Source organism: Ptychodera flava, unplaced genomic scaffold (assembly GCF_041260155.1).
Source record: "Ptychodera flava strain L36383 unplaced genomic scaffold, AS_Pfla_20210202 Scaffold_28__1_contigs__length_4768798_pilon, whole genome shotgun sequence".
In the NCBI taxonomy this organism is placed as follows: Eukaryota; Metazoa; Hemichordata; class Enteropneusta; family Ptychoderidae; genus Ptychodera; species Ptychodera flava.
This window is the reverse complement of record NW_027248350.1, coordinates 2,128,552-2,147,427: the sequence shown is the minus strand read 5'-3', so window position 1 is coordinate 2,147,427 and position 18,876 is coordinate 2,128,552. Positions and strand designations below refer to the sequence as shown.

General features: G+C 37.3%; 1 protein-coding gene and 1 long non-coding RNA gene across 2 annotated transcripts in view; one reads left to right on the top strand and one right to left on the bottom strand.

The window, feature by feature from the left end:
* Window positions 1-359: 359 nt before the first annotated feature.
* The window catches only part of LOC139127030 (tropomyosin-1, isoforms 9A/A/B-like), a 109,220-nt gene continuing 90,703 nt past the window's right edge, over window positions 360-18,876 (bottom strand). The window contains exons 5-12 of the mRNA XM_070692957.1: window positions 12,626-12,941; window positions 10,128-10,305; window positions 9,014-9,187; window positions 8,091-8,216; window positions 5,520-5,686; window positions 3,930-4,020; window positions 3,327-3,551; window positions 360-1,747 (exon numbers count right to left, since the gene is read on the bottom strand). Coding sequence (XP_070549058.1) covers window positions 3,423-3,551; window positions 3,930-4,020; window positions 5,520-5,686; window positions 8,091-8,216; window positions 9,014-9,187; window positions 10,128-10,305; window positions 12,626-12,936 — 1,176 coding nt within the window. The 5' untranslated portion in view covers window positions 12,937-12,941 and the 3' untranslated portion in view covers window positions 360-1,747; window positions 3,327-3,422. The remainder of the gene's footprint in view (window positions 1,748-3,326; window positions 3,552-3,929; window positions 4,021-5,519; window positions 5,687-8,090; window positions 8,217-9,013; window positions 9,188-10,127; window positions 10,306-12,625; window positions 12,942-18,876) is intronic.
* LOC139127079 (uncharacterized) overlaps window positions 14,608-18,876 on the top strand; it is a 64,963-nt gene continuing 60,694 nt past the window's right edge. The window contains exon 1 of the long non-coding RNA XR_011550920.1: window positions 14,608-14,764. This is a non-coding gene — a long non-coding RNA (uncharacterized lncRNA). The remainder of the gene's footprint in view (window positions 14,765-18,876) is intronic.

Genomic DNA, 18,876 nt, shown 5'->3' with positions numbered 1-18,876 from the left:
AAGTAAAGAGCAAACGCCAGTACTGAGAAGTGAAGAAATATTCTACATAAAAAACAAGAGGCAGGCAGAGGGACAAATTTTGTCTGCAAGAAGACAAAGGTGAGAAGAGTAATATCCCATATCAGTCGAGTCACATTGTGGCTATATGAGAGCAAAACTCACGGGTTACTTTTCTATTGAGTGTGTACTTTGAAGTGATCAAAGTACTCGTTTACAAGTTAAAAGGCATTAATTCAACTGTTGGAAGTCAAGTCATTTTCAGTTCATCTGTCATGTCTGAATTTATTGATCTGGACAGTTAACTCACTGTTGAGAGGTACGTCGAGATCTTGGAAAGAGTACATACTCGCAAAGTATTTGGATGTCAATCGATGGTGGTTTATTGCTGAAGTGTAAGGTTTACACATCAGAGATGCCCAGCTGAAGATAATGGGTGATCATCCATTTTTAAAAGAAATTATAGCATCATTAGTAGATTTAATTAGTTAAGACTCCAATCACTAATCAGATAGGATTTCTTGATTGGCTGAGAACGATTAAAATATTGTTCCTTTGAAAAAAACATTTCTTAACTTCCTCTGATTGGGCATCGATCATATAAAATTTTACATAATCTGCATCTGTTACATCATTTTTATATAAAATACTCCTCATGTGATCGTCCAATGGTCCTGTCTGGGATTTAGTTGCTAATGACACAGATTAACTTTCTACTACCTTGACAAGTGGATATCACTGACGCGTATTGGCTTTTTATATCCATGGTAATTTGCTACCAATGACGCAGACGCATTTGATGTCGCTGACAACGAAGCTATAACCCAAATGAAGAAAAATTCGTAACGTTCATTCACCTTTACATAGACTCGGATAGTTCAGTTTTGTCGTTCACTGACATTTGTACAGATTCCGAAATTACAGAACAACATCAAAAAAGAAAATCAAAATTTAGTCTGAAACACATCCATAGTTAAGCGATCTCACTTCTCTTTCCCGAAGTGGGGCAAGAATGCTGTAATTCAATGTCATACTGTAGAGCCTGAAACATGATAACGATCCTTATATGCCAGTTAAACATAACATAATACAATATAGTTCAAAAATCATTAATGAAAACTTCATACATTACAAAAAGAATCCCCGTTTAGTTTTTATTCAGCTAAATATGGCAAACAGTCAAACCATTTATTGTGTGCAAATTAACGATCTCTCTCTCCCTCCCTCCCCCCTCTCTCTCTCCACGTTTCAGATAAAATCAAACTACAACCAGTCAGTGAACTTGGCTTATTGACTCTAAAGATTCAAGGTGATAGGTATATAAAGCCTACGAAAACATCCTGTATATGAAACATTTATTAATTGGTCACTATTCCTCATTTAATTTGAACTATAAAAGTGTTTTGGAGTATAAACTTTTTTCCAAAATATAGATATGTTATATTTTTTCATCACATTCGTTTTGTCACGACACACGGTATCTTAAATCTGAAAATTAGAAATAAGAATTATCATAATATCTCAAAACTTCAAACATTCGTCCATAAGACGTGAAGCAACGTCATTATCATGAACTCCTTGTATTTAATATTTAAAACGAGTATACAAGACAAATAAAGTCAGCTAAACAAAAGCTATTGTTGATTTTAACAATTAAGTGTTCAACATACTAGACAATCACAACTATTTAAGACTTTGAGAGTGCGGATGTGCCTTATTCTTCTCCATTAAAAATATGGACGTCATCATACTGTATGTTAAACAAAGAAATAATAATGTAAATTGATGGTAAATGTTATATATATATATATATATATATATATATATATATATATATATATATATATATATATATATATATATATATATATTATATATTATATATGGTTGCATCGATTCTACAACATTGTTTCGTGAGCCGCGACACTCACTCGTCGGGACACCTATCTGGTGAAATTGTAAAATCATTTCTCCTGCAACCTTTACAGATCTTGCACTATTTTTGTATTGAACACTTTGTGTGTTACCTGTTACTGGCATAAGTCAAGTGTACATTTACTAAATTTGACATTATTGACTTATATCGATCCCGCAGTAATTCTTGCACAAATTGCATGATTTTGCATGAATATGCCCTTTAATTTCTTAGAAAGTAGTTAATATCATAATGTACTTAAGGCAGCAAGGCAGAGAAGATAACGGAAGAAAACATAGAGGTATTTCATGACCTTGGTCTGAAAATTACAATTGAGACAAACCAGTAAACACAAAACATGTTGGATGTGACACTTAATCTTAATGGCGGCAAGTTCTGTCGGTCTCATAGACCCTACGACCATTTAGCAGTGTAATCATCCAACAACTATAATTAAAAAACATGCCTGGTACAATAAGTAAGCGCATCTCAACAATATCACGTGATAAGGGCGTATTGAGAAAGCAAAATGTCACTACCACACAGAGTCGAATTTTAATGGTTACATAGACTGAATTCATAATGTTAAGACCAACCAATCAGAGAGAGAAGAATAACAGGAAAGGTTACATCACTTGAATCACCCATTTCAGTGAAACGTGCACGTGGAAACTAATATTATCAAGACATTTTTTTCAATATGTTCATCAACACTCCCCCAAATGTTCTAAGCTGAGATCTTCAACAAATCAGTAGCTCTTTCAACAAAATGAGCTAAAGTTTCATAAAGAATGTGGCCTGTGTAATAAAGTCATATAACCTGAGTGTATTGGTCGGAACCGTCATAAAATACAACGGCTGTTTTTATTGCCGGCATGTCATGGAGGTGACTTTCAAGCCAGGGGTGCAATTTACAAGGCCACAGTCTCAACAGGAGATAATTAAGAAAAGGTATCCGTATATCTCATTGCTAACGCCATATATATATATATATATATATATATATATATATATATATATATATATATATATATATATATATATATATATATATATATATATATTCTACTAAAGCTCAATGGTTGCTAATATTGGCATTAAAGAACAATGCCTCTGTACATGACGAGTTATTTTAATGAATTAAGAAAGTGTTAGTCATTTATCTCACATAAACTAAGTTGTTGTCAGTGGAAATGTTTCACCCTCGGGTCTTTCATTTCGTTGTTCACGAGAAGAAGTGTTGTGTGGTTGAACAGTGCCTACAAGTTGGTGTCAACTCGTAGGATTGGTTTTGACACATAACTAATAATTATTCATATCGGCCAATTTAAATCGGAGAAGGTAGAGACGCACGTTTTTATATTCTCAATACCTGGAATCATGGTGCATTCTACCTTTGAATATCAATACGCACCGGTTCGCTATCTTTATCATCGTCCACTTTCTGAAGTTGGACATCTTTAAGGCAATCCATATCCTGCCAAAGAAATTCAACGTCGTCCATTGCATATCACTCACTTCGGTCTGCCCATATTCGCATGGTGCTTCCGCCTTTCAGAACGTGTCCCCTATTGAATTTGTAGACCATGGATCTCCCGCGGCAGACACCTTGCAATACGTACTCGTCTACGGCAACATCCTGAGAGAGAGAGAGAGAGAGAGAGAGAGAGAGAGAGAGAGAGAGAGAGAGAGAGAGAGAGATTGGTGCTACCTATTATTAAGGATAGGTTTTATACTAAAAAGTGAACAGAAACTTTTCTGTTGAAAGGTAGAAACACATGCGTTTCCCTGTCTTGCGGTGTGTCATCTGGCAAAAAATGTCCGTCCGATATATTTCATGATACGGGTGGCTGCAAAATTTAGAAGCTGCTTTGGTACCATTGATACGATTGACGAATTTGCAAATCTCCCATTTGTCGTTTTCAAACTTGACGGCGAAATATTGTTAGCAAATACTTTCTCCAGTAATGGTAGTCTATTCTTTGTGACTGCCAAGTTTAGAAAGTCAATAGCTTACTTTCTCTTGTTTGTACTTGATGTCTAGCCATTTGCCCTCTTCTTCCAATTCCAGATCAAAATAAAAGTCGTCTGGAATATGCCAGAATCCTCTGTGGAGAAAAAGAAGAACACTCAAAATGCAACTGATATACTAGCATAGAGATATTGAATTCAGATGTAGAGATGGCGACGTTTCCATTTCTGCTTATTCTGTGCTTTTCACATCAGCTGTTTATCGCCTTACTACATCTGACCAACTCCTACAGAAGATGGTATTCACATCTGGGGCGTCGTCCAGAACAGCCGAGGAATCAGAACGATATAGCCCGCTCTGACATTTTAGATAATGTAGATAATAGGTTTTGATTTGTAACTGAATACTATTTTGAAATCAGCAGAAAAGTATGATTATAGGACTACTAGAAATGTTGTTTTTTTCTGGATCAGAAAGAGTCAACAGATGATCAATGGCATAGATCAGTACCGGCTGTGATTATTGACGGCGTACATATTTGGTGATGCACTAGTACTGGCAATTAATCATAGCTCAGCCGTCTAAACGTACGTATTGTTTGACCTTTACCACCAAACAAACCCCCCAAAAATACAACAAACATAGCAATCGAACGAGCAGCTTCAGAACAACAGATTTAAACAAACCAAGAAAATAAACCCAGAAATACGAAAATGCCATGGCAATTTTACTACCATTTGAATAAACGTGACTGAGGTCAAGATAAGGTAACTGCACACCATTTAAATTTTATCGAGCCAAGGATCTGTGTAACGCCATTGGCAAAATCTCGTCACATTATTGTAATTATTTTACTTATGCCATGGAACGTCTTGCCCAAATATGGGCAATAATCACGTGTCACTTCAGCTCTAGCTTTATTATGATTTCTACGTTAGCTGCTACCTGCAGATGTTCCATCATGCTAATCAGCATAACGAGCTCTCGACAGACAACGGCGGACAACTACAATTCTGATATGCTCTGTGTCCTAAACAGCAGAGCTAAAAGCAGCCATGTTAGATCTTCCAAAGCGTGAGCCTCTACGGAATAAAATACATTTAAAATAAGGAAGCATACATACATACATACATACATGCATACATACATACATACATACATACATACATACATGCATGCATGCATGCATGCATATACATACATACATACATACATACATACATACATACATACATACATACATACATACATACATACATACATACATACATACATACATACATACATACATACATACATACATACATACATACATACATACATACATACATACATACACACATTCATACATACATACATACATACATACATACATACATACATACATATACATACATACACACACACACACACACACATACATACATACATACATACATACATACATACATACATACATACATACATACATACATAGCTGATACATACTTTACAACAATTGTTTAAAATTAGAAACAAGACATCTATTGGTCAGAGAGGTAGTTACTCCAATCAACACAACTCTCCTCAGTGATCGTTACCGACTACAAGAAGTAACCTGAAGTTGGTAAATTTCACACGAAAGAAAAAACATACCTCGTAAGTAGTCTTTCATAAGAATGAATTCGCATCTCCAGGAGCCGAGTGTATTCACTAAAGGCAGATTCACATCTGAGAAATTTTTCGCGAAATACAAACAGATCCGAAATCTCACTCCTCAGTTCAGCAACCCGTTCACTGAAAGCCAGTTCATTCAGTTTCATCTATCAATGGTGATGGGAAAGAAAAGAAGTCCATGCGAGAAACATAAAGTATAAAAGTAAACAGAAAGTATCAAAGTTAAATTTGCCTTTCATAGCCTCATGATCTGTGATTGTATTTTGACAACTAAATACAAATAAATCCTTAAACTTGATGGGACAACAGAAGCACAGAAAGGAGCACACATTACTTGACAGCTTGATCAGAAAGTCTATAATTGCATGACATTGTATAAAACTGAATAACATTTTCACAAGAACACGCGAAATAATTCATTACAATGCATCTTGTCGCATTAGAATATTATAAAGAAGTAGGTTCATGGGCATATTGTGTTCGTAGAATTGCGTATCTCCCTAGGCAAACACACTTAGTCTATCAAAGGAGGGCTTTATATATATGAAGTCGAACTGACAGCAAAAATGCGTCTCATTAATTCTAAATGAAAAACGTTCAACAAAGATATTGTTTATCAAATAGCGAGCTGATAAACTATCACACAAAACAAGTACTTCAACGATGGTTTTTATCTCTTGATGGAGAATCTTATCATCTAAATTGGTTGAACAGTAAAAATCAACCTTCTTGCTTTTGAAAAAAAATCTCCTGTCATAGCAAGTCAATCTAACAGACGGAATATGCCATATCCTCATTATGGCTTCTGATTCTCCTTATAACATGCTGAAGAAGTAATTTCGCCAATCAGTTCGCTTTTCGACTTTTATAGTCAAATGCATTTAATTTGAGATGTTGCAAGTGACAATAATACACTTGAATAAGAGAGCGGGATAATTTTAGAGGTCTCCACGTTTGTAGTTGAAAATGACTTGAAAGAAGTTGCCTATTTTGTGGGTATAGAGTCCATGTGAAAAAACAAATAAACTTTTATAATCTATTGATTTGCCATCTACTGGGACCACATTATCTATTGCTGTCTTGCATGCGGTAATCTGATCAGAAAATCAGCATATTTTTATCATTCATGATATTAAGATTGAAAAATAAATGTAAGAGCATGTTTCTCAGTGGAAAAAATATTCTACTCAGCTAACTAGAAAAACTGCTGGATATAGTGTCAAGGCCGTTCACAACTGTCAGTTTGATCACCATCTATTGACATTAACATCGTCTGTGTCTATACAAAAGAAAACTCAGTATTACATTGGTCAGTACTTCTAGCATGGTCTTTGTAGCGTAAAGGCGGTAATTTAACATATCCTTCTCAGTCGAAGTACATCTGTAGTAACAATTCAGAAAAACACATAAACATATCCGCAACCAAATACCCGAGCGCACCGTTTATAACCTCATTATAATATGCTAAAGTTTAAAAACAAGTGGGCAATTTCGTTATTAGGGCCGAAATGGAACGAGAGTTCAGGAGCGCCCAGCCTCATACAAACTCTAAAAAAGAACGTTTCAGAACGCGCGCGCGTGCACAGTTGAATTCATAAAATACGATTTACGCAACGCATCGATATCGCGATTAGACATCGAACTTGAATAATTTTACTTAAAAAATGCTCAAAAAACTTTAAAAACTCATGTTGTTGTTACATAGCCTCCGCTCCTTACAGAAACTCTTCATTTGTTTGTTCGTCAAGCTGCACTAGACTAAAATTTAACAATAAAAATCGATCTGAAGCCATAGACTTGTTCGACATTATGGCGCGTCGAGCTCTCATGTTGGCGTTCGAAATTTGCGCGAGCTCAAAAATGTACGCGGCGCGCAGGTCTTCTTGTTGAGAATATAACCCCGGCTCCAGCCAATCAGATTGCCGGATTCCAGCTAAGCATAATATCTATTCGAAAATTACTGTAAGAGCATGTTTCTCGTTCAGGCAATCAACATGATTGTGATCCTTGTCTCTCACTTGTAAATTTAACTGTCAAAAGCAGTGGGTATTGGTATTATCTATTATCTATTATCTCGATTCATATCAGATTTATCTCGATGCTGATATCACATACTTTGTTTCTAGGACGATAATTGTCCCTAAAATAGCAAACTTGATTAAATCTACTAATCAAGGTAAGATTTTAATAGCCTCTGAGTTCTATGGTAGTAATTATGAAAAGAATATAACAGCGCACAGTCCTATAGAGGGACTGTGAACAGTGTAACAAACAATAAATTTTTGTCGCTAACCAGTCAAAGTTTTTTTACAGATCAAACTGGAACAGACTTATTTTGAATTATATCACTATAACTAAAAATGTGTTCAGCAAAACGTAGTGAGCCAAAAGAATCTTTTAAACTACACTTTGTTATAGGTAACTTTCTTAACTTCCTTATCAATATATGCATGTGATAAAATGGCAGCTAGTAAGCAAAAATAACCAAGATGTAGCTATAATTTAAGCCGTGTTACCATATGTTATATCAACCGATTGTATCATACATACAGCCCTTTCTAGATCACTTCGGAGAATCTTCTCTCTCTCATAATAACCGCTCAAATTCCTATGTTTCTCAAACAGATCGTTGTACTTTATGTGGTTCTCTCGAAGCTCGTTATTCATCTCGGCAATCTATGAATAGAAAATGGAATGACACAAATGTTCATTTCCCTTTTTTATTCTGTTGGTAGGTTCAAAAAATCTAAAAATATCTCGACATGAAATTGTTACCTGCAAAACAGCATCACACGATTGGCGAAGGTGATGAAGCAAGTCATATTACCATTGTTCAAGCACATTTATTATCATATGCACAAGCCAAGCTTGTCATATCTTGTCAAGAGTTTTCGTCCAGTGAATTCTTTGTTACCATAACCCGCATGTGTGTCATAAATCTTGGTGCATCAGAAAGTTTTGTGTCGACCTTTCATCATGTGTTCGTCAAAGTAAGTAAACAACACGAAACTTTAACAAATGTTTTACATTGATATGAGTTTTGTAGAGGCTACTGAAATTCCTAAGGGATACAAACATTAAGTAAAATCATTTGTAGTTCGGAAGTGGTGGTTTTTCTAGATTTATCGTTGTTTATAGCACAGATCGCAAAGGACGTCATTTTGAATTCATTTGTATGCAAAATCAAATATTTTTCAGCATTTTCCGCAAGTACGACGGAAATAAAACCTGTTAGTGTTACAAATTTAAGTATACTATAAGTCACGCTACTTGATGTCGTAGATTACAAGCCGAAACAACGGCCAAACATACAACAATGAAATTTGTCCGAATTGCAAGCAGTAGTGTACGATGTCGCTCGTCTGCTGCTGTATTTAGCAACAAACTTGAAATCGCTACTATAGGATGAATTGGTATTTGCCACATATCGATATCTTTTCAACATTTTTATACACGTTTGATTTCTAACTTACCTGAGTGACCGAAATATATCTGACACGTTCTTCATGTTTGCGTAGTTCTGTCTCAAACTTCTGGTTGTATTCATGCAGAAGCGCCCTCAACATTGCCAGAACATCTTCTCCGCCTTCTTCCCGTTTCAATACTTCTTTCTTGATCAGTATCTTAAACTCCTCCAGTTCGTATCGCTGTATGAGAATTAAAAAATGGCCAAACATTTATTTCAAATTTGGTGTAATTGGTGCTATTATTTCTGCTTTCAATCTCACAAAGTCGAATGTGCTACATGTCCGTGTTTGAAAAGTAACTGAATAATAATGAAGGTGCGATATTCGAAGAGTAACAATTTTCCAATGTTTACTAGATTAGCTTATCTTTAGAGAGCGATCGAAGCTATATAGCCTGTCATACTGGAACTGTCGCAAAGGCATAGCGGCTAGAAAGCAATTATCGTTTGGTACTGTGACATAATGATACTAAATATAGTCTTTTGATAAGACTTTTGTGGAAGAATATTTCTTCATATCGAGATATTAGAATGCACTTCATTCCAATTTTAATAGCTATTTACATGGTATATTTCACCTTTCTAAGATTCTTTTACATGAATTATGAAATAATAACTTCACATCAGTTTGATTATCAATCAGAGAACTCAGACTGCCAAGAGAGAAAAGAAACTCAACAAAATATATATATTATGTGACTCATAACTTGTGGTGTGGCTTAGTCCGTAAATTAGTATGGAAGAAACTTTCCTGACAGAATATTTCAATCATTCTCTTTCAAAATCAAGAATACAAATCGGGCCGTCACCGTGCACATTTTGGAACTAGAGAAACAAATTACATAAGATTTACTGATATTTGAAATTCAAAATGGCTGCCATCCCTCTGTTAACTCATATAAAGAAAAAATAAAATTTCGATTTTCGAAAAACTAAGCCGGTTGAAAGCTTTCTTGCACCAAGAGCTTTAAAATGAATCCTCACAAGAGGTAGATCAGGAAAGAAATGAAAAAAATTGAGTCTAAATATCTGTCCTCGAGGCGCGTTCTACCTTAAAGTACAAAAGTTGTGAACATGAATTATGCTCTATGAGGAAAAATGTGAGACGACGAGTTACCAACCTGTTTTTTGAACAAAACACTGATATCGGTGGTTTCACGATGAACATTGTGTAGTGCCTCTTTGAGGGAACATTCCTGGACAGCTGTTTCGTATCTAGCATAGTACACCTCTCTTTGTCGGGTCATTTCCTCGAGTTCAACGACCTTTTGAGAGAGCTCTTGCTTCACACTTTCCAATCTGTAGAGACATTTACACAAAACAAATTTTAAGCAAAATACATTATTTTTTCCCGAAAGCCAGTATGTGATGTGCAAACGAAACTATTTCCAAATTAAAGACCAGGATGATTATTTTTCATGTGCAAACCCAGGGGTACTTTTTTTAAATATCTGTTACTCTAAACAAGTGAACAAATTTTTTTATACATGATGCATATAGCGAGTGCAGCGAGAGCAGCTGAAGGCTGTCAGCACAGCGAGTGCTTAAGATAATGTATGTACAATGTATTTGGAATGGAATGGAATCTCTATACCCACGAGTGTGAAAAGAGCGCACTTCCTGTCTTAACATGGAAGTGGCCATTTTGACTACTTTGTCACGTGTTACATGAAATAAAATATGTAAGATCCTACTCGATCTTTCGCTAACAAGAGAATCTTTCTGTTCCACTGACAAAGGGAAATTTACTTTAAAATGAGTAGTTTAAATCACTTTTAGAAGCTGCATTCAGTTTATGCTGTGCGCGGTGCCAGTTTTAATTGATTTTCGTCGGATGACTTTATTACTTGGCATTTTAAAGTTAATTTTCTGAATTCTTTACTTAATTTTGAAAGTGACTGACAGCCCGTCTACTTCTATATAGTACTAAGGTATTGGAAAATATGCAGTGAACATAGTTATTGGCTTACTATTGACAATGGTTGGAATAATAATCAAATATTACGTTGCGCTCGATCTAAGGTCAGACCCGTTACTGATGAAGGTTTTCGTACAGCATATAGCCCATTCTTATAGCATTTGCCCAGGGTACTGGTCTGCTACACCATGGCGAAGCGATCTGAAGTGAGGGAGCGTTGGCGGGAGAATGCAGCGCCCAGGTCACTACCTCTCTACCCTTTGTATCCTTTCTGGCTGTGTTCTTCTTTGTCGTGTTGCAATATGGGAGAAAGTGGAATTGACACGTCTCCTATTTATACATACTCAATTTGCATATGGCGTAATGATGTTGCCGTGTGATGCAGCTTTATATAACTTAATATTTAAAACCTTATCACTTCGCTCAAGGATATATCCTATTATAGGATTGGGCCAGGGTCTTGTCGACTACCCAATGTCAGTATACCTTCCTCGCACTCATACAAAACTTCACCCATACCTCAACACTTGTTAACCCTATATCAGCCATCATCATAACCCACCAATAATATCCATTGTTTTATCCTACGTATCATTTCTTGTATACTATGTACATGTATTCTTCCATATACTAAATTCCATTAGACAACATGACTCATTACCCAACCACTAGCGACTGATAGTCGGGCCGTGATCTGTGAGTCCCGTTGAGGTGCACCCTCTTAGGTTACACAAGAGGTTGTATTTCTGGTAAGGAGATATGCGTGATCAGGCTTTCCCAGCTAAAAAGGTACAATCTCAAAAGAAAAGCGGACACTTCACAGTATACACGACATTCAGACTTTGAGAATGCTCTTAGACAGGACCTCGGAAACCGAGACTGCATGTAACTGCATCAGGGTACTATGAACCCTCCCTGCCTGAGGGGAATTAATTTTGTTTTCTTAGTTTTTTTTGCTCGTACACCCTCAATGAGTATCGTAGGCTCCATTGCAGCAACCCTACCTTGCTCTAGCTTGTAAAGATTACTGGGCACCTACCCAGTAAGCCCTATATAAGTTTACTACCGGGCCCCACCTTTTTGAGGACTCTCGTGGGCACCCTAGCAGCAACCCTTATCGGGTCGACTGCCTGGCCCTACTTTCATACGCACAAAAAATATTGTATATTCTGACAGCACCTCTGTTGAGAGATGTTATTTTCCTATCGGTGCCTACACACAGAAACATCAGAATAAATCTCTCTTCTAGCAAAACAGATTAAGGCATGGTGTGTACGCTCAGCGTCGTGTCGCAATGAGGGAGAAAGTCTAATTGACAGGTATTCTATTTATACTTAATTTGCATATGGCATATTGATTTCGCTATGTGATGCGGCTTTGAATAATATTTATACTTTGACGATGTGTTGGTTGTGAAAACCACATGGCTTAGCGATTTTGTCAATTTTTACAAACTCATACACTCTGAAGAGTGTTGCATGCTCAATAGTTCTGTAGTTAAGGTTTAATAATATTGGACCACAAGGTCGTCAAATAATTCTCCTGGCTTTAGCGTCGGGAAAGCAAAGGGCAATGAGCACCCATTAAATATTCTGAACGGCAATATAGAGTGTAAGAACAAATCGATCCGACACTGATATTACCACACTTCTGCTGTAATAATAGCTCACACGGTGCTCACTCTATGACTGTTTTACTCACTCAATCCGTTGTTGTCTTATTGTTTCTTCACTCCGTTCCATATATTCGTCATAGATCTTTCGCTCCTTGTCACAGCTTTGTTGCAATTTCTCAATCTGTTCTGCGGACTCAATGTAATCATCATACCATTTCTTGATCTGTATGTACACATTCTCCTCTTGGCTGACTATCCATCTATAGATCTTTGTTTTCGTTTCTTCTGACTTTAGTCGATGTGTTAAGTACATATGTTGTAGCAACATGTCATTTAATCTATTCATCCATATGGCAAATTCAGACAGTACTTGACTAGAACAATAAGCGTCTCCCATGACAGCTGTAAACACGTGTCTTGAATGAGTATTTTGCAATGCGCAAGACCTTATGTATGTATGTATGTATGTATGTATGTATGTATGTATGTATGTGTGTGTGTGTGTGTGTGTGTGTGTGTGTGTGTGTGTGTGCGTTTGTGTACTAGTACTATCGAGACCATGTAGTAAGGAATTCACGTACTTATCGAGACCAGACTTGCGTAATAAAGCCAAAAGCCCTGGCTTTATAATGTTAGCCTTCCAATGGCCTAAGAACTGCCTAAATAGTGCTTACTAACGTTTTTATCGACTGGCCTCATTTTTCTACGCACCGGGAAAATGAGTGTGAAATTTTGTGTGTGAGGTGCGTGCCTCGCCAGGATCTACGCACCCGTAGTTTGCCTGAACGAGCGCCACCATTCGACAACGGTGATGTCAATACGTCCGCCATATTGCTATACTGCTTGCAAGCGTACAGTTCGACACGTCTGGGATCTGCCTCTCCTGCGCTGTGTGGTGTGCTTGTTGGACACGTCGTAGGTCCAAAGAGCTTCTTTCGTTACAGGTTAGTACAACCATCATATTTAACTTGAACTAATGTTGTAAATTTCGCCGATTTGCTTTTTTAATTAAATATGTGCCACCAGCTCTCAACCAGCGATCGATGACTCCTGACCAGCGCGATCAAGTTTAGTAGGGGTACAATTTCGGTGAACAATTTTGTCAGAAAAATAACTGAGTTTATCTCATTTTTGTCCGTTATAGCAAAGTTTGATACCTGATGTGTATGTCTATATACGAGGAACTGCTCGATGTTGCATGGTCATCATTTGAGCACAGTTCTGTGACAGAACTAGCTTCTAAATATAGGACAATGCGCGCGACATTGGCACTTTGCATCAAAATGCAGACAACTTTGCTTCGGTTCATTCTGCGGCTATGTCTCAACTTGATGCAGGAGTTGCAAGCATTTTATATGCTTGCTTGCAGTGTTAATGTCGTCGGTTTCGATAGACACCAAGCCCAGTTTTCAACATTGTCATATTGCCAGTACAGTCTGAGTGTTTTGTCTAAATTTGCAGACAATGCCGATTTGTATGTGGTCGATGTATACTCTGACTTAAGCAATTACCATGTTGGACTAAATCACATTTATTTCTATGCAATACACTGTACAACTCAACAGATTTTGAAACTAAAGTTGAACAGTATTTACAGGGGTTTCGTTAAAAGCCGGCCACCGGTCATACGGCCGCCTGTTATTACCTGAAAATCGTGTAATTGTTGTGCTTCCTACAGAAATGAATAGCTAGTAACAAACAGCATGTTGCCAAAAGTTTACAATGATCTGTATCCTTAATGCTGAATTACTTGTTTTTCAACACTTTTGGGTGTTTTCAACGAAAATTTTGTGTTCATTCGTTCGCATTTGTCGATCGCGCAATGCCTCGCTAAGCTTGAAGATGTAGGTACCGATAGTACCGCACGGAATCACAGGCGCTCCTTAGCTGGGTCGTCTGCCAAGTAGATCGATTTTCGGATCGATCTATTGATCCCGTAGTCGATATGCCCGCCACTGCAACCTAAATAGGTTAACCTAATTAGGTTGCAGTGGCGGGCATATCGACTACGGGATCAATAGATCGATCCGAAAATCGATCTACTTAGCAGACGACCCGCTAAGGAGCGCCTGTGCATGGAAAACGTCAATACAACGTACACAGCTGGTTGGAGGTTAGAGGTCATTGAGCTTGTGCCATAACGCAACATTGCGTTGGCCATGAGATGTGAGTGAAGTGATTCATTGGGTCGAAATGGAGAAATACAGACGGGTTGATGACGAAAGGTACAGTTTATGGCAATTTCTCAGATCATATTGATACTTATGCGGCGTTTTATGAATATTTATCAGGAAATGTTTCTTCTGAATGCATCAGCATTCGCCCCTACAGCGATCCACCAGCCTCGGGTTGTAAAATGTAAACAACACCTTGGCATTGGTGGTCGACGTTCGCTCTCGGATTTTAATGATTTTCTTTATGTTTGACTTGCCTTAACTCCGTGGGCATATAAATTTCAAAACTGAATAAATGAAGGTGTAAACTTCAGCAGACTGTGACGTTTAGCGGTTGGCTGTAGCACAGTCGTCATACACGGCAATGCAGGAAGTCCGGAAATGGAATAAACCGGCCATGGCTGCTATAGCCTGCACCTATCGCTAAAGTTCGAAGACTGCTTTCCTGCACCAAAAGCGCAATAATTCATTCAAAAACCCCCGTATCGATGGCTTCCAATACATCTCTAAATTCATATCTTGTATGCTTTTTGTGTTGAAGACGATGCATTTTTGAGTGTGGTTTCCAAAAAACGAACACTTTCATAAAACGAACACTTTTTTACAACAGCTGCCGTTGATGATTTTAAAGTAGATCCAGGCTGTCTAATGTTGGTCCCTGATCCTTTGAAAAATGTAAATAAAGTAGAAATGCGGAGCGACTGAGGGCTAGTGTACTAGGGTCAAAGTCAAAATTCATAGAAATTTTCATTCTGTTCTACCAACAATCACTTGAAATGACTATTTTCAGTGGTGAACCATAGAGGAAAACTGCATCAATGTTGACCACCAAGTTTTCGGAGGTCACACTAGTGCTGCAAAGCTGTAAGTCTTACATTCCTCTCACAGTTTATTGCTAGGAGTATCCAGAAACAATATATTATCCTCAGAGATAGATATAGCAGTTATCTAGTAGTACACATCTTGTCTGTTCAATCACAGTCCCTCCACTTTGGTTTAATGTCAGTCCTTCAACCCCACTCCAATCTACCCAAGTGAGGCGTTCCTTTGGATAGACAATGTCTCTCTTTGTTTACTGTTTACTGCTATGATTATTGTGATTAAGTCTGCAAATGTTGCATAACATCTCATTGTACAAAACTCTGACAAAACTTCATAAGTTCAAAAAATGCAATAATTGTCATGTTATCAGCAGTAATTGTCATTTCTTGATTACTCAGTTTGTAATTCTGTCAAAACTTACAGTCAGTCAGTCACTCATGCACTCATTTCAAGTTGTGAAAATACTGAAAATTTTTCTAGTGGATTTTACTGGGCATCCAACATAGACCAACGTAACACGAGTAGCAGCATAGTGGAATGGTTCCAGAACAAGATGTCAGCCCACTATTCACCCCTATGGACCCTGACCTCCACAAGAATTACACTCTGACAATGACAATTATTTTTGACCACCAGAATTTGCAATTGACCACCAAAATTTGAATCTGGTGGTCAAACTTGACCACCAAACAAAAAAAAAATTTCGAACCCTGTTTGTAGATGATCATAATGACATATTTCTGTAAGCAATGCTTGAAATAAAACTTGTAACTTACCGTTTGTGGTTGATGAACTGTTTTGTCCAGTTTGTAAAAAGCTAATTTGGAACCGTGTATTGGTGGGTGAGGGGTGGGGGTACGTACCAAACATCCACATGTTTGCTGGTTGGTATGGCTTGGCCCCCTGTAATTTTCATATGGCCCCCTGTTTCAAACTTAGTGAAACCCCTGCATTGTCTTTTGCAAAATCTTTTTTTAACATCACCATGATTGCTATAATACAAGAGGTCCAATTGATGGCTTTAAAATATTGGTTTCACAAAGTCTGTTGTTGAAAGGGGTATTGACATTGAAATTGACAGTTTATAGAGCTCAGCTGATAGATAGCACACAGCCATCTGTGTTTATACAAGAGATGAAGTATACCGGTATGTTCACTGCGGCCCAGCAGCGCCCTGTTTTGTCCAATGCTTCGTGGAGCGCGTATACCTATATTGGGGTCATGACTGAGGTCATTTACCGTAGTTACTGTAAATCAATATGGCGGCGCCCATGTTAGTCATCGCTACAGCTGTCAAGCGTAAGCTACGCAACGCAAAGTTTGAGCTTATGAGAAGCAAGGGCGATTTCCATTGTTGAGCAGGGCATCCATGTGACCTACGGTACATGGCCTTTTCGATGAACTAGATGCCAATGTTGACCCTGCAATCAAGAAACATGATAAAATCACAGCTGACAAGGTAAAGCTCCGCCAGATAGAGGTGTACCCAATATTTGAGTGTGAAATGAGACATTGGCGATCAGCAGTGACCCAGAAATTGAAACCCTCTTGCTCAATGCGGAATCCATGGAAGGGAACCTTTAGCAGAAATATCCCAGCAGAAGTGTTTGAGCTCATTCGGCTGTATTCAACCCGCAATTCAATGCGCATTGAAGAGTCTGAAACACCGTGTACAGTAACTCTGAAATTTACCTGGTTGAACAAAGTCAACTATCCTTGGCCGTGGAGCCCGCTACGAAAATCAGCAGCTGTTACTGAGGTCAGTAAAGGTTCAGTGTATGGAAGTTATCTGTACCGATGACAAGCCCATGATCGTGCGGTATAGGAAGACATCAGAAACAGCGACGATCAACTTCCACTATGGCTGTTGGAACAAACATGGGGTTCCTTAACATGTTTGAATGGTGAATTGTCCTGGAGAAATTTTGAACTGCTGAGGTTTGACGTTCTTGTTCAAGTTTTGAAATCATTTCATAGCTGTGAAGAGTTCACATTTTTTGGCCATTTTTCAAAGCATGAAATCAGCAGATGTTTCTGCACATGTTCAATCATACAGAAATAAAAAAAAATTGATATTTCATCAAAGTTTGAAATCTTTATGACTTTGCTTGAAAGTTAACTGTGGCATACAGTAAATTACAGTCCATATTCCTTACATACAATGGTGGTTTCAGAATGAAAGGCATCCTAAATATTAACAAGATAACTTGTCAATAAAAAACACTACATGCATTTATTTCTTAACCATGGTCAAACATGTATTCGAGTATCACCTCTTTGAAAGCTCTGCTGCAATGTTCAACTCAGCAAATGAAGTGAACTTTTGCAGTCCCATGAAGAAATTTTTTTACACTAAATTTTACAAATTCAGACTTTCAATTCCATTAAAATGCGGCCAAAATATTAAAATTACATTACTTCAAAAACCTTTGGATATAGGCTCAGCAGTGATTGTGAAACTAAATTATGATCTCACGTAATTCTAAAAAATTGAAATTCTTTTATATATTTATCAAAGCACAAAGATCATTCTCAGACAAAAACTGAATTCAATCTTACACTTAACTGTTTAAAAATTTCATTCTCAGCTGTTTATGATTTTCTAATAATCCTACAAAATGTTTAACAATTAGCTTCTAACTTATATAGGCAAAACTTATCAACATCTTTGTATACCTATTATATCCATTCAAATTTACACTGTGAAGGCATGCACAATTTTGCATCCAAAGCTCATCACTTCAATGTATTTTCAGAATTTTACTTATTTTCCCACTCACTGCAGACCGTTTAATTTCCCCCATAAATTTGCTGCTGCAAATTTCACAAGATTCAGAGGAACACTGCTTCTCATTGCCACAAAAACAGTAACTCGGGTCATCATAATATCTGTCTGGAATATATTTGGCATTCTCTATGGCTTTCAATCCCATATGACCCCCCCCCCCCTATAATTATCAGAACAGGGGTCTTGTGTGCGTAGCCAATACAGTAGTACGTATTCATGCCTGAATATGAGAGACCATCTGTTCTGGGGTGTTGATTTACAACTGTATTCAAGTAAGCGCAAATGCTTGGCTTCTCTTCCCTCCATTGTATTAAGACCCAACCCCATATTGAACTTCCTTTGTAACCTTCTGCTTTTTGCATGAAGCACTGTACTATATATATATATATATATATATATATATATATATATATATATATATATATATATATATATATATATATATATATATATATATATATATATATATATATACAGTGTGTGCATGAGAGAGAGAGAGAGAGAGAGAGAGAGAGAGAGAGAGAGAGAGAGAGAGAGAGAGAGAGAGAGAATT